The 15257-nt window shown below is 43.0% G+C and overlaps 1 protein-coding gene across 1 annotated transcript in view; it reads right to left on the reverse strand.

Annotated features, from left to right (window-relative positions):
* sdk2b (sidekick cell adhesion molecule 2b) overlaps positions 1-15257 on the reverse strand; it is an 88121-nt gene that overhangs the window by 45312 nt on the left and 27552 nt on the right. Inside the window, exons 4-14 of the mRNA XM_030755817.1 lie at positions 13937-14070; positions 10719-10830; positions 10169-10359; positions 8629-8712; positions 8330-8524; positions 6781-6897; positions 6266-6433; positions 5773-5875; positions 3218-3394; positions 2114-2250; positions 689-836 (exon numbers count right to left, since the gene is read on the reverse strand). Of these exons, the coding sequence (XP_030611677.1) occupies positions 689-836; positions 2114-2250; positions 3218-3394; positions 5773-5875; positions 6266-6433; positions 6781-6897; positions 8330-8524; positions 8629-8712; positions 10169-10359; positions 10719-10830; positions 13937-14070 (1566 nt within the window). The remainder of the gene's footprint in view (positions 1-688; positions 837-2113; positions 2251-3217; positions 3395-5772; positions 5876-6265; positions 6434-6780; positions 6898-8329; positions 8525-8628; positions 8713-10168; positions 10360-10718; positions 10831-13936; positions 14071-15257) is intronic.

Here is a 15257-nt window from a genome sequence, read left to right on the forward strand (position 1 = left end):
AAACAATACCTAGGCTACCTAAAAGCTATATTTCTACCATGATAAAACACCCTGTGTGCCTGGGGAGAAGATGCGTATGAGAGATGGGAGCAAGATCACTGGCACTGACTTAGTACCAAATGGTCTCATGCAGAGCTCTGTGCTGCGCCCCTGTGACACACAGATGAAGCTCCCTATGGCTCTCCTATGGCTAGTGAGCTCCCAGCAGGAGGCAGCGTGACAGACTGGTGGAAGAAAAGAAAGGAGGCAAAGAGGGTTAGGGGGAGGAATCGGTGCTTGATGTTGTGTGAGGCCACAGAGAAGCCAATCGTGGTATTTTCTCAAACCTAAATCCCCCCCGTGGCTTTCAGAGTCAGAAGGTGTTTGTATGTTTGAAAATGTGTGTTTACATGAGATTGCGCACGTTTGTGTGTGTATTCTCTCTGGGAGGCTTAAATGTATATCCCTGTTCTCTCGACTCTTGACTGAAGGGATCAGTCAATCTGGTTGTCTAGGAAACAGATTTCACGAGCACAATGTACTGTTTACTAACAAAGTTCTGCTCTGGTTCTTGACTCTTGGACGTGTGTGTGCGTGTATATATATGTATGTGTGTATATATAAATATGGTGTGCTGAAAGGGACACGAAGGCTTTTATAATGTTGATGTGAGACGGTGCGACCACATATAAAAACGTCTTCAGCTTACCGCTCTGTCTCCTTGCTAAACTGCCCCTTCCCCACATCATTCACAGCACAGAGGCGGAACTGATAGGAGCGAGCTGGGATCAAGCCGTTGACCGTCACTGCTGTGGACTCTGGTTCAATATTGGCCAGCAGGATGGCCCACGGAGCATCTATAAGAAAGAAAATCAAGTTTTACACCTTTTTTCTACATGCGCGCGCACACACACACACACACACACACACACTGGTCATTGCTATGGTTATGGTAAAGGAGGGGTGCTATAATCCTAGGGAGATTCCTAAAGATTTTCAATTTAATGCCTGCAGGTCATTTTGTCTTAGAAGGATTTAAAATTCAATTTAATAAAACCAAGTCTTGTTTAAAAAGTATTAGTACCCACAGGGAACCTCAGCGTCTGCACTGAACCCGTCCTCAGCATTAGCAGCAGCTGCCATGCAGCACCCAGGGACCAACTCCAGACGTAAGCCAGTGCAGTTATCAAGGGCACAATGACAGGAGAAGCAACCTGGTTTGTTTGATGGCAGGAGAAACTGGATCATCCTGCTGTGAGGCAACAGTAGTAACCACTGAACCACCACACTATCTGATCATTACACATACAACATCACTCCTTAAGAGTTCTCATATTACTTTTTGTTGTTTATTTTGCAATTTAAGTAATTTAGTGACTTTTCCCAAATAAGCAAAGCATTACTGTTAATATCTGACCTTACCTCCCTGCTCTCCTTGATTCCATTAAACAATATAAAGCAATCTCTGTTTCCCTCTCACTCACTCACACCGACATGTTTGTGTCGACATCTCAGCTTGCAGGATGGCAGAAAACACAGCCTTCGAGCTGTGGAAGTATTTACCTTATTTTGGAGTTGTGGGTGAAAATACGATGAAAAACATTACAGTGAAATGCTAATTGTGCCTGGGTGACAATAAGTGTCAGCTGCACAGACTTCTCCTTCAAATGTAATAACGGACACCTGCACAGAAGCTCCACAGCAAAACGATGCTGGTGCAGCAGCTCTGAAACAGCCCCGACGAGCTTCCTTTAGGGAAATTAAGGAACTTGCTGCTAGTTACATGGCACCAATATCTACTTGATATATGCAAAAAAGTAACTACATTTAAAGGTTGATGTCCAGTAGGCTGCAAATCCATCTTGAGCCTAAAGACAATGATGGACATTCCTAATTAGTAATATTGATCATGTTCTTAAATTCTTTTTGATCCTCTCATAATTTGTTGCTGTTTACATTCAGCGCTGTCATCACAGGAGCCTGTCAGCATGAAGAAACACAAGTCGAAACAAGCTGTTTTGAACTCACTGCTGCACTGCTAATCCCATGAGTCAAGTCCCCTAAACTCATCATATAAAAGGCAGAGGAGGATGCCAGTGCATGGCTACACCTGACAAGATATTACATGACTTACTGTTCTCAGAAACCTCCAGGATGTAGCGTATGAGTGGACTGTTGCCATCAAAAGGTTTGGCCCAAGCCAGGTCGATGGCTCTTTTTTCTGATTTGCTCAGCAGGGCCGTGGGGTTCTCTGGGGCGTGGGGCAGCTGTCTGCAGGGAACGGCAGGACAACAGTGATAAATAAAAGAATCTTTTTATTCCAGCAAACAAGCTGTGGGGCCATTTCTCTGAAGATCGTTGGTACAGATCTAAAGTAAAGCAGAATCTTTTGTAAGAGAGAGATCAGTTAGACAGGTGATGAAATGTGGCGAGACGAGACAGCAAAGATGGTTCCTTGTCGAGATGGACACGCAGGCAAACAGAACGAGATGGATATCACCAAAGGGAGGAAGGGGATTGAAAGGCATAAGGAGACACACAGAAAGAAAATGCACAGGGTGACGTGAATAAACGAGGCCAAAGCAGAGGATCATTAATTCATTCAGCCATAAATTCAGATAAGCACAGACAGATTGATAGATAAACCTTATAGCAATGAATTGATATAGACGGTAACTCAGTGAAAAGGCAGCCAGCCAGCGAGACGGCCGAGAGCAGGATAAACAAACAAAAACAATCAGTCAGTCAGTTTGGCAAACACAAAGTTAGACGTCACATTCATATTCCATTCACTCTGCTGCAGTGGCTCCCTGTGTGCCAAAGTATAACAGTAGCAGGCAAAGTTGTGTGGAAACGAGGGATTTGAGAATAAAGACAGCAGTGCTCGTGTATGTATGTGTAGAATCGGAGATAGGGAATGAGGAGGAGGTCCCCTGGGGCTGCAAGTGTGTCAGGTGAGAATGAGGACAGGGGAGGTGAGGAAGAACAGGCGTCACTTAAGTGAAAATGAGTCAGCGGTGTCAATAGGAACAGGCAGAATAGCAGTGAAAAGCTGATGGTGGTAAGAACTCGTGTGTGACGCTGACATGTGTGTGTATGAGTAACTATATGTGCGCGCCTGTGTGTGCGCGCGCCGTCTTCCTCCAAAGGATATGTTGCTTCCTGTTTTTACACTGGAGAATATTGGAGAAACAAAAGGGTGAGAGAAAAAGGAAGGTCAGTGAAGGGGGGGGGTTACCTGACACGGAGGTGTGCGCTGCGGGAGTCGTTGCCTCCAACAGAGGTCACTCTGCATGTGTAGGTGCCTATGTCACCTGACCAGGTTTGGGAGATGTGAAGCGTACCGTCCGCCTCGAGTCTCATGCGGGGGATGGACTGGACGTTTATCGCTGCGCCCTCTTTTTCCCACACGTGCCTGGAATACAAAGACTTCAGTCAGCTGGCTTGTTAAATGTCATTAACGTCATCATCATCATCGTCATCGTCATGTGCTGCATCTATTCCTTCAACTGTATCAGTCAATCGGTGTAAAGACATTTTTAAAGGAAAACTGTGGTATTTATCAGCCTCCGTGTTTTTTCATTATTACAATTAGTCACAATGCAGCATTACTCACCACCTGCATGTCAATGGCAAATACTCTCACTGCATGTTAAGCATATTCTTTTCACTTTATTGCCCAATTAAGTCCATGAAATTATCTGTCAAAAGGAATTTCGTGCATATTTCCAGAGCCTAACATGCATAATTGAATTGCCGCCCGCTGCAGAGTCGAACTATCACGTACATGTATGCATGTCACCTTCAGATTGGAGGTTAACGCTTTTTGACAGTAAAGCAAAGAGTAAACTGAGGTTTTGCTTTTCTTTTCTTCTACCACAATCAAAGCAAAAAACATGTCATTAGTGTGGTATTTCATCTTCCTCTCCCCCGTCTCTTCAAACTCACCATCAGAGGTGCCCTGCACATCATCGCAGCTGACGGGTGCATATCAAACAGCTGATTCACGTTCATCAAAACTGCACAGCTCAAACGTGGCTTCAAATGCAGCTTTCTCCTCCAAGTAGAAAGGGACAGAATGGTCTATTGATCGCTACTGATGTCAGCTACACGCCTGGAGTTCACTACATTTTCTGTGGGAGGGTTGTTTGTTGTGCTGCTTTGGGCAGCAGCTGTAACATGTGTGAGAGACGCTTTCTTTTTGTATATGCTGGTGGCTGACAACTATGGTTAACATGCGTAGGTGCATGTCAGGGTCAAAAAATGCTATCTGCAGTAAATGTAGGAATTCAGTGCATGTTTTCATTTATAACGCTTCCCTACAGCAGAACTGTCGTGTCACAGATACTAAAGGCACTAAATGATACCTTGCTGATGATGAAGCTTCTGTATTAGCAGACGTAAAAACAAAAAGCTCAGCTTCCTAGCTTTATTAGGTATTAAAAAATTAAGTAATACATAAAAAGAAGTTAGAATGTGCATCCATTTCATTCCTTCTAATCCATTTTAATCTAATCTTCACATGGCTGAATCCCTCAGAAGTACTGGTGCAAAGTTTCTGAACAGGTCCTCTAACTAGTTTTTTTTTTATGTTAACTTGTGATCAAATTGAGAGGCCGAGTTTGGATTCCTCTGCATGGTCAGGCCCCCACATTCATTAGTGAAGGTCTCTGAGGTTTCTGTGCTCTTCTGATCACTGTGTGTTGGGCGAGTCTTTCTCCTGGCCTAAACTAAAAAAAGACTCTGCAGCTTTGAGGATTTTGAGGCTCCTACACTATGGAACTGTGGACACTGTGGGCATGGACACATTTAAAGGACAGGGCTGGCAATATTTCAGATTGTTTGTTGGTGTTTTTAATAAAAAAGTTTCTCCAAAGCTCAAATAAACAATAAATATATTCTACTAAGTATGTACTGCTTTTTGTCAGCGCTCATATTTTCCTAAAACAATGAAAAACAGCTGTGATACACACTATGATGAGTCCAATATACACTGACATGCCCCAGCTGAACAACTGCAAACATGGACGGGCCTACAGCTGCATATAATAACAACCCTAAAAGAAGAAGGAAATATAATGCAGGCTAAAAGGAACACAGCAAAAGCTGGCTCACTGCAAACTGTGTGTGTGTGTGTGTGAATTAACAGGGTTACCAATCACTGCCCCATCATTAAGGCATGGCTAGAGCTTACAATAAATAAATTATTGGGTTGCTTAGATGTATTCTTATGGCAGTTAGGACAATTTCAGGCATTTTCTCTCAGCTGCAACCCTGCTGGTTTCAGAGCAAGAAAAGGATAAAATTCAAAGCTCGCCTACAAGCCCCTGTTTTAGGGTCCCTACACGAATGCCTACAGTACACTGAACTGGCTTTGAAGCAGTTTTTCTGCCAGAAGGAAAAAAAATGAATCAAGGAACGAAGTTCCCTCTGCTATGAATCTGTATCTCTCACAGATGCTCGTACATGAAAGACACGACAGCTTAGCTTGGGTGGAACTTGTTCACCTTTCGTTGTACAGGTTAATCAGGGGGACACAGCTCAAAGTTACTGTGATAAGCTGCTGACTTCACTTCTCTTCACTGCTTCCTTTGCCTGTTTGCATGCATTAGCTCCTTCCCAGCTTTACTTTTTTGACTTTGTGCTCTGCTGTATTTTCTTTCATTAAAAACTTGCTTTGCGTTACCTGCCTGTAACAGTGTCACTGCTTTCAGATGACATCAGTTTTAATAAGGGAAATGATTGCATAGAAATACACATTGTGTCTTAATAAATGCACGAGTCTACCCTTACCTGACCGTTACACTTGGGTCATGTGTGACTCCGCAGTTCATAATAGCTTTAGTTCCTTTGATAACACTCTGGTCCTGTGGGGGGGTGGTGATCCGGGTGCGAGCTGTGGACACAAAACAGAATAAAAAAGAAAAGAGAGCGAGAGATGAAGGAAGGGAAATGTCTTTCCTCAGAAGAACAATAGCAGAAAAAATGAATTTCAGAAAACTCATTTCAGTTGAAATGACTTGCTCCGCTCCTGGTTTGTATTTTGTCTTTTGATGGCTTCTTGAAGAAAACACCAAAATGATGACTCCAGACTTGCACACAAGAATGCTTTTGTATTTACCAATTGAGCATTCCTTTATTATTATACAGCACAACCTTGTTTCCAGCTAAACACACACATCTCTCAGTAAAACTCCACTACTGTTCTATTTCCTGTTTTCAATCACACAGTAAGGACTTTTCTACATATTTCATCAGGCACATGTGTTTTTAAAAGCCCACTTACCCCAAACAACAAGGTCAGCAGATGCCTCGTCGATGCCCCTGGAGTTGCTCGCCATGCAAGTGTAGGTCCCGGCATCAGAGATGTGTGAAGGGGAGATGAGCAGGCTGCCAGATTCGAGCAGGGTGAACCGGGGCAGCTGGACCGATCCGCTGGCTAACACACGCTCACCTGATGTTTGGGAACAGGCAGAAGAAACAAGCAGAGCAAAGGGTCACACAGAACGGGAAGAAAGATGGAAAAAAAGAGGACATAAAAAAAGAGAGAGTCAGCCTGTCAAAAACAAGCACAGTGCTTCAACAGCTGCAGTACAAACACAAACAGCCCGGCAAAAGGAATCTAATCAGGCCTTACTGAGCCACAACAAACTATGGGCCCATGTTTTATAGATAACACACTTCACATTCCCTAGTGGTGTGTGTGTGTGTGTGTGTGTGTGTGTGTGTGTGTGTGTGTGTGTGTGTGTGTGTGTGTGTGTGTGTGTGTGTGTGTTGTGTGTGTGTGTGTGTGTATGAGACCTTTCTGCCAGGTGATAGCTGGTCTTGGAGCTCCAGAGGTCTCGCAGTGCAGGATGACTGACATCCCGTCGATCACAGTGCTATCAGAGGGTCCGGCTGTGATATTCGGGGCAATGCCTGAGGGTAGACAAACACACAGCGAATAAAAGCAGCTCAGCGCAGTAACGAGAGAGGGTAAGGGGGTTATAGAGGTGAGAGAATAACTGTCTGTGGCAAAGCCCCACTTCAAACGTATTTCTTGTAAGCACCAGCCTGCTGCAGTGTTTAGTCGACGCTTTGTCCCACTAATTCCAAGCGGATTGACACAGCCTTCACCTCAGTGCCATAACTGTCTGCTGCCGGTCTATTTTTTGCACCCACAGAGATAGCGGATATGAAAAGGAGGAAAGAAAATGAATGGGGAAGAAGTATAGACAGAAAAAGAAGGCAATTTGTAGATAACTAAAATCCATATTTATGATATGCAATAAATCAAAGCTTTTATAGGATGACAGAAAACTGTATCACTCCCCGAGGAAAGGAGGAGAGGGGAGTTGTCATAGGTGCACTGCTAATCTCAGGACACAGGGAGCAGGGCTGAAGAAGAAGTACAAACATGACTGTGTTGACAAAAAGGAAGATGATAAGATGAGATCTTGGAAGGAGGGGAGAGAAAAACAGGAATGGAAAGGATGATTTAGTGAGACAGAATATTATGAATTCTGATAACGCGGCACGGCATGGAGCGAAGGCAGCAGGAACTGAGACAAAGTGAAGAAAATTAGATGTCACAAACTTGCCAAACAGATGCACAGTGAGAGTAAAATTAGCAGTTATTTTCAAATACCAACAGTGGCAGCAGCTCAGGAAAAAAAAAGACTTATTCCCATCATTTAGGTGATTACAGTTTAGCAGCAAACATGATTAATGTTTAGCCCTTCTGGAGTAATGTCAACTTAATCACTGTTGGCCTAATTGTTAGTTTATATAGGGAAGCCTACAAATGTAGCCACAGTTATCAATTCTGACAGCATCACCGCAATCACATCTCTGCTGTCAGACATGATATGTTTTCCTCCACTGCTTAGGTATCAGATTTCTTGGAAAGAGACAAAAACGTCAGTATTACAGAAAAAAATGCAGTTCTGTGTCTTTTTCTTGTAACCAAAGTTTTGTTTGTGGTTTTCCAGCAACCAGCTTTCATCTATATTTCATGTCCCAAGTTGAGTGTTTCTTGCAGTGTTTACAGTAAGTCAGGTTCTTGCGTGATGAGAATTAGTCGAACCGAGTGTGCAGGAGTTTCTTTCAGAGGCTGTCATTTTTATTTAGACTTTTATTCGCCCGGTGCAGGGCCGCTGAGCTCATGTGCTCATTTACAGCAACACCCTGCTACAGTCTTTGCACCACTTCCACATCCGTCCTGGGAGATTGGCCATTGCTAGCCCAGTCAGGCACAGCTGCCTGCTTTGTTTGTTTGTTTGTTTGGAAAATAAAGACTTTACACTCACTGGTTTCCTTCTTACTGTAATTACAGGGAGCAAATGCATACTTGAGCTGCTGGAGCGCTTACTTGTAACAGCTAGGTACGTGTTGGTCTGAACTTCTCCGGCTGAATTTCGGGCAAAGCACTGGAACATGCCGGTATCATCGGGCAGCAGGCCGTTGACCTGGAGGCTGCCTCCCACCAGCACCCTGTACCTGGGCGTCCTCACTGGGTCGATAGGCAAAGCGTCCTTGTACCACACGATGTCTGGCTGGGGCACTCCTGCAGAGGGTGAGGGTCAGTGAGAGTTTGGGGTTCAGTTCAAACGTTTCTGCCTGACAGGGTTTACTGTCTATACTCTGATTCTAATACTAGCATGCACTCACCCCGTGCCTGACAGGGAATGTCAACCACCTTCTCCATCTCAGCTGTGATGTGTTTCTCTGGTTCCTTTATAAACTGTGGTGGCTCTGGCACAGCAGACAGGTCATAAATTAACAAAATGAAAAAAAAATATATGTAAGCCTAAAGAACAAGTTTATTTTGCTGTTAAATGTATTGAATTTTGGACCAAACATTTCATAATGCAGCAGAACATTATGATATTATACAGTAGTTTGATTACAGGAGTGAGTAATTGGTATTTTGTAATGGTTAGCTCTCCTTCAACCTCATAGGGGGGAGGCAGAGGAAAGGCTCAGTTAGCAGTATCATGGAAAAAGCCCCCCCCCCATGCTTTGAATCACATCACAACCCTGAAAACATCAAAGTGTTTCAGTCAGATGGAATAAAAGTGACTCAAGCAATGCTGTTAAACCATTTCTTGAGGCCAACCATTAGTTTTCTCCCTTTTAAATCAATAACACTTTCCCCTCACTGCCTCACAACTTCACAGCTGTGCTTTTACCACATTAATGTAGCCAGACTCTGAACACATCTGCATCACGTTCATACGGTTGCTTCTGTTAAAATTTGCAAACCTTAATACTAAGTTTCCATCCACAGACGAGACCGATCCATATCAATAAATGCATACATTGTTTTTTATTCGGTTTGTGATGCTGATGTGGAAGTACAAACAGTACGATGATTATGTATGAAGACTAACAATATTATTCTATTCTTTAACTTGTCCATAATAAAAAGTTATAAACACCTAAAATTTATGTTAAAACTAAGGGCCACTAGGCAGAGGATGGAAATACAAACATTATGGTAATGTGCTCCAAATGCTGCAGCTGTATAAAAGACATATTACAAAAAAGGCAAAAGCAGAGACACTGATATCAAATAAACAACACATGAGGGAGAAGAATGATAAACTTATCTTGACTTCGAAGTGGCAGAGAGCATTTCTTTAATGTGTGTGTGTGTGTGTTTGTTCTCAGCACTGCATATTAAAAACTCAAACAGTATTTGTGATGCAGCGTCTCAGTAAAACTACAAGGTAATTGATCGTGGGCTCTCAAAGTACTACCTGTGGCCTAGTAGTGCCTCATGGAAATATTTTATATGGCCAGTGTGTGTGAAAAGGGAATAATTCACAACTGTAGGTTGAGTTTGTGCACAGTTCATGTTACATTATGACAAAGCGCTCAATGAGACCTGAAAGTGGTTAACGTGCATTTTCATGCACGGCCTTCAATCATCTGCTGGATCCTTATAAGTGCCACTCAGTCATTTAAACTTTGAGAACCCTGTAATAAACGGACATTCACACCAACTTCTGTGAATGGTGGTTTTCACTACAGTCGTCCTCCAAGAAAAAAAATATGTGAAGTGATGATGAGTTTCATAAATAGATATTGCCACCTGGAAGTGCAAGTATAGGGCAAACTTACAGCTACGAGTACTAAGTGATATTATTAGACAAATATCAGAAGGCTGAGACTGAGCCATGAACAAAGTTTAACCTTTAAATCTTACCAAGTACATGCAGATAAGCCCCAGCACTGACTGAAGGGACACTGCTGCTGCGGAGAATGGCCTCACACTCGTAGTAGCCGGCGTCGCTCACCACAGGACTCAGGATGGTCAGTCTGCGGTTGAAGTCGCTCAAACCGCCGGTCACCAACACGCCGTTCTTACGCCATGAGATACTCAGCTTGATGAGAGGTCTACAGAGCAGAAAGGAGCATGTATTATCCACGTCCCCAGGAGAATGTCTGTTTGCTCATCCATAAAATTTCACAGTGTAATGTTTATCAACCAATTTGTCTAGCTGCAAATTTTAATTATACAGTTTAAGTGGATCAAAACCTCAGTTTCAGACAAATCTTCTCTTTACTGCTGATATCGAGCCTTTAGGCATTTTTGCTTCTGTTTGCCCAGTTTTACTGAGGTTTGCCTCCCTGAACACAAAAAACATTTCACCAATGCTCATTTAATTTTTCTTTTACCTGGAAAACAACCCCATAAAGTCCTCGATTTTGGATTTTACTCAATGATTTGGACCCTGCTCTTCCAGGAATGTTACCTGGCATTGGCCACGCACTCCATGGTGACCTCTGAGGTCCCTGTGACCACACTGGTGTTCCTGGGAGGGATGATAATGGTGGGGGCTATAGGGTCTGCTGGACCTCCAACATCTAGACAGAAAGTCAGGTCACACAAACATATCAACAAAACATGGAGATGTACAGCAAAGATCAATGCATTGATGGATGGCAATAGGATATAATTAACAGAGGCACAATCTGGTGAGGTTTCATTGGGCTCTTTGGATTGTAGTGACCTATAAATTTCATTTCCACCCAGTGGGTGCTCATCGACGTGAAATATCGAAACTGACCGGCACACACCCTGCATCTGAGTTCTGACAGAGAGATGGCTCAAATATGATGAGACAGTGCACTGACTGTGTATAACAAGATATATGCCGGAGAACCAGAAGCAGCACAGAAAAATACTGCTCGACTAACATGAAGCTTGAGAAGTGAAGAGGCCAGTGTGTGTGTGTGTGTGTGTGTGAACACACATGTTCACATGTGTATAAAATACTATATATTCCTCTTTGCTTATTTCTGTGAAAGTTTGTTTGAGTATGTGTGTATTGATTATGATGCAGTTCATGGAAAGGAGACCCTGTGTGTGTGTGTGTGTGTGTGTGTGTGTGTGTGTGTGTGTGTGTGCGCACGCACTGCTTCAGATGTGTCATGTCTGTGATAAACTCACGGTGATCTGTCAATCCCATCATGCCCTGGAAGTGTGCTTGTGGGTGCACACGTCAGATGTAGCTACAGGGGCTGTCATGACTCAATCTAAGCAGTCTTGGGTGTTAAGATGTATGCACAGACACAGACACACACACACGCGCGCGCAAAGATGTGACATCCATATCAAATTTTATTCTTAAAAATGGAACAAATCTTATTTCTTTTTTTTAAATTAAACTATTCTAAGAGAAGAATGAAAGGCATTAGGACCACAAAACACCATGTTTTGTCTTGCTTAAGTTTTGAACTTTTAAAACTTCATCCTGAGTCTAAATATTGTAACTTGAGCGAGACTCGTCTTTCCCGACTTCCCTTGTCCTTTGCCCTTGCCAGATCTTAGGTAAGTACTGTTGGAGCCAGGGAGGCTCATGGGAAATACAGTGTCAGAGGCATAACTGCAGTAACAGCTGCTGTAGCAGATAGCGATAGATACATCCTCACATACGGCAAAAAGCAACCTCTCAGTTAAACACACACAACTCCAGACACTGGCTCTCACAACAGCCCGTATCTGATTGTATGAGTGCAAACGTGTGTGAATGTGGAGCATGTGAGGAACAGTCATGCAAATAGTGTATTTCCATCACACCTGCTGAGGTGACACCTCCTGCTATGTACCCTATATAGCCTGAACCCACGTGCGCACGCACGCACATGTATGTATGTGTGTGTGTTCTAGCACTTGTATAATCAGCTCTGCCACTGTTCTCAACATGTGCCATGGGCTATTTTTGCTCCCTTGTGTTGTCAACTATAATATCTTACCCTCACCCTCCTCATTCACGTCCATAATGAACTCCAGTCTACCATGTCATAAGATGCTGTCTGTTAGGTTTCCTCTTATATTTCACTCTGCTGAGCTGAAGCCGACCGAATTGGTTTGATTTGTGTATTCTGTGTTTTTTGTTGTGGAAGCTAAGGATGCTTGTGAATATTAACTAACTTGGCAGCAGAACAATCTGCCTGTGCCTCTGTCTGTGTAGCTTCCTCTTTCTGTGTGCATGTGTTTGTGTGTGGCTGTGGGTGATGTAGCAATGTGTGAATGCTGGTAAAGGCTCAGGTGGTTGAGCTTAGATCTCCCACAGTGGTGGAAAATATAATTCAGCACAATTAAAACTTTTATCATCCATCCATCCATCCATCCATCCATCCATCCATCCATCCATCCATCCATCATCTTCAGCTTACCTGGGGGTGGGTTGTGGGGGCAGCAGCCTAAGCAGAGAAACCCAGACCTCCCTCTCCCCACTCACCTCCTCCAGCTTGTCTGGAGGAGGTGAGTGGGGAAGATGTGTTCCCAGGCCACCCGAGAGATTTAATCTCTCCAGCGTTTCCTGGGTCTACCCCAGGGCCTCTTCCCAGTAGGACATGCCCAAGACAATTAGACCAGACCCCTACGGCGCCACCCGCAGGAGGCAGTGTGTGCTGGGCACCAGCCAAGGGCGGAGCGATCCCCAAGTATTGAGACTGGTGATTGGGACAGTTAAAAAATTTACCTGACAGATTTGTTCAATATTCCTTTCAGGTCATCCTTTTATTACATCTCTGGAACAGTCCCAGCACTGCTTTATATAAGCTGACAACTTACTTATGCACTGGATCTTCTCTAAAGCAAACCTTCAACTTGAATTTAATTTTAGTGAAAAGGAAGAAGTTAAAGGCGATCCAATCCGCTGAGAGGGTCAACTGGTGAACACAGACGGGTGGTGTGGCCAAAGATCTCCTCTCTCCTCTTTTCAACATGCTTTCAGTGCGCACACACTATTCTCCCTCACACTGTATGGAGCATGAATTTTGAATAAGCGTATCAGGTCAGGAAGACGCTCTAGGTCACACTCCTGACCTGAAGTGGTTCCTTTGGGCTTTTATACTGAAGACTGCTGTTTGGTCTCTGGGTCATAACTCATTACTCACTTTATTTTTTCATTGCCAGTTTGAGGGCCATAGTAAAATCTTAGATCTGGACATACGAGAGGTCAGAATGGGACTTCCTAAATGTAGAACGAGTGATGGAAGCAGTCCAGAGGTGCATAAGGAGACAAACCTGAAGGGGAGAATTTAAATCAGGTATCTTTTGTTTTCTTTTGCTTTTTAAAAATGACTAAAAACATGGTGACCTTCTAAGTATTAATATAATCATTTAATGGTTTCTAAGATCTTTACTCTACAATGCAAAGTGCCCTGAGATGAGCAAATAACTGAGCTGTAATGAACCGAGTATTAAAAATGCTTTGTTTCAGTGTTCTATTCAGTACATTTTATTATTTGTTAGTACTGTGGCAAAAACATGCAGCATGTACTGCATATTTTCTTTTTCTCACCAGTGTAGTGGTACAATTTCTACTTCACACTGATATACATACTAATCTACTAGAACTATGAAGTAACATGAAATGGACAACGGAAAATCAAAGCGCAAGTATCCCTAAATGTGTTTCCAATTAAGAGTTGATCAGAATATATATCTGTGGTTACTTACTCTCTACTGACAGTGTGATGGGCTGGCTGGTCTTGTTCTCTCCATTCTTGTCGTTTACAGCCTGCACATAGTAGCGTCCAGCATCCGGAGCCACAGTAGACAAGATGACCAGCGTGTTGTCCAAAGTGATGGCACTGAAAAGGAAAAAAAAGGTGAATGCACTGCATATAAAAAGACAATAAGTTGAAGGCTGTTTAAGTTGGTAGTGAGTAGAAGGAAGAGTCAAAATCTTTGATATCCATAGAAAATAAAAATGTTGAGAGAAATGTTTCTATGAAAAGAAGGAAGGAGAAGGAGGTCTGCCTAATGAAAGCCAAATATGTCTGATGTTTGCTTTTGTGTCCACACTTGATCTCATGGCAGAGGGAGGCATTAAACATTTTAACATTTTAATTACACTGTTCAAGCAGCATTAGGTATATCGATTTACAATGTGTAAACAATGTGTAAGTGCTGACTGAGCAAGGCAGAAATATCGACATCCTCTCCTGTCTTAACTTCTCTGCCGTCGCTTCACAAATATGATAGCCTTGCTTTTAATAACCCAAAGCTTTTAATTGGATATTTGTACCACTCTGCTTCATGTGGCCAGCATTTTGGCAGCAAACTACTTCTGGTGGGAGACAACAGCATCTTCCTCATTGGCTGCTGTAATAATGCCTGAATAAATAAACACGGATCCATTTTTCAGCAGGAGGCCTATAGGCGCAAATACCTGCTGTCGTGTCGCTTCATCAGGTCCTCCTTTTCTTCCTCACTGCAGTAACCAGTGAGGAAGACATTCTTCTCCCACCTCCTTCTATAACATCCAGTGTTACTGTCCTCTGAGTATATTTTCAGTCAGTATTTCAGATCAGATATAGCTTTCACTCTTTTCTATTCCCCCCATCTCTCTTTTCCTCCTTTCACTCCACCAGAAGTGGTCCTTGGTCATCTGCTGCTTACAGAACTGAAGTTTGATATAAGACACAATTCACATAAAAATACACATATTTGGAGCAATCAAGTAACACATGATCAAGAAGCTTGAACCCCTCTGTTTTCATCGCACCTTTCAGAGTGTTAGCAGTGCTAAAACTGCCATCTAACAGTGATCTTAGTAATCAATGAAAAAAAAAGCCCTCAAGTCATGGGTTCTAGAAATAGTGTTATTGTTGCTATTTGTTGTAAACGAGTGTAAGTTTGTGTAAGCTGTGTAAGTTTCAGAGGCATTTCTGTTTTACAGCTGATGACTTCCTCTTTCTCTCCTCCTCCAATCAAACCCACTCAACTTCTCCTTCCACTTTTTCCTCCATCCCAACCTTCATCTCATCAGCAGGGG

Source organism: Archocentrus centrarchus, chromosome 19, assembly GCF_007364275.1.
Source record: "Archocentrus centrarchus isolate MPI-CPG fArcCen1 chromosome 19, fArcCen1, whole genome shotgun sequence".
Classification (NCBI taxonomy): Eukaryota; Metazoa; Chordata; class Actinopteri; order Cichliformes; family Cichlidae; genus Archocentrus; species Archocentrus centrarchus.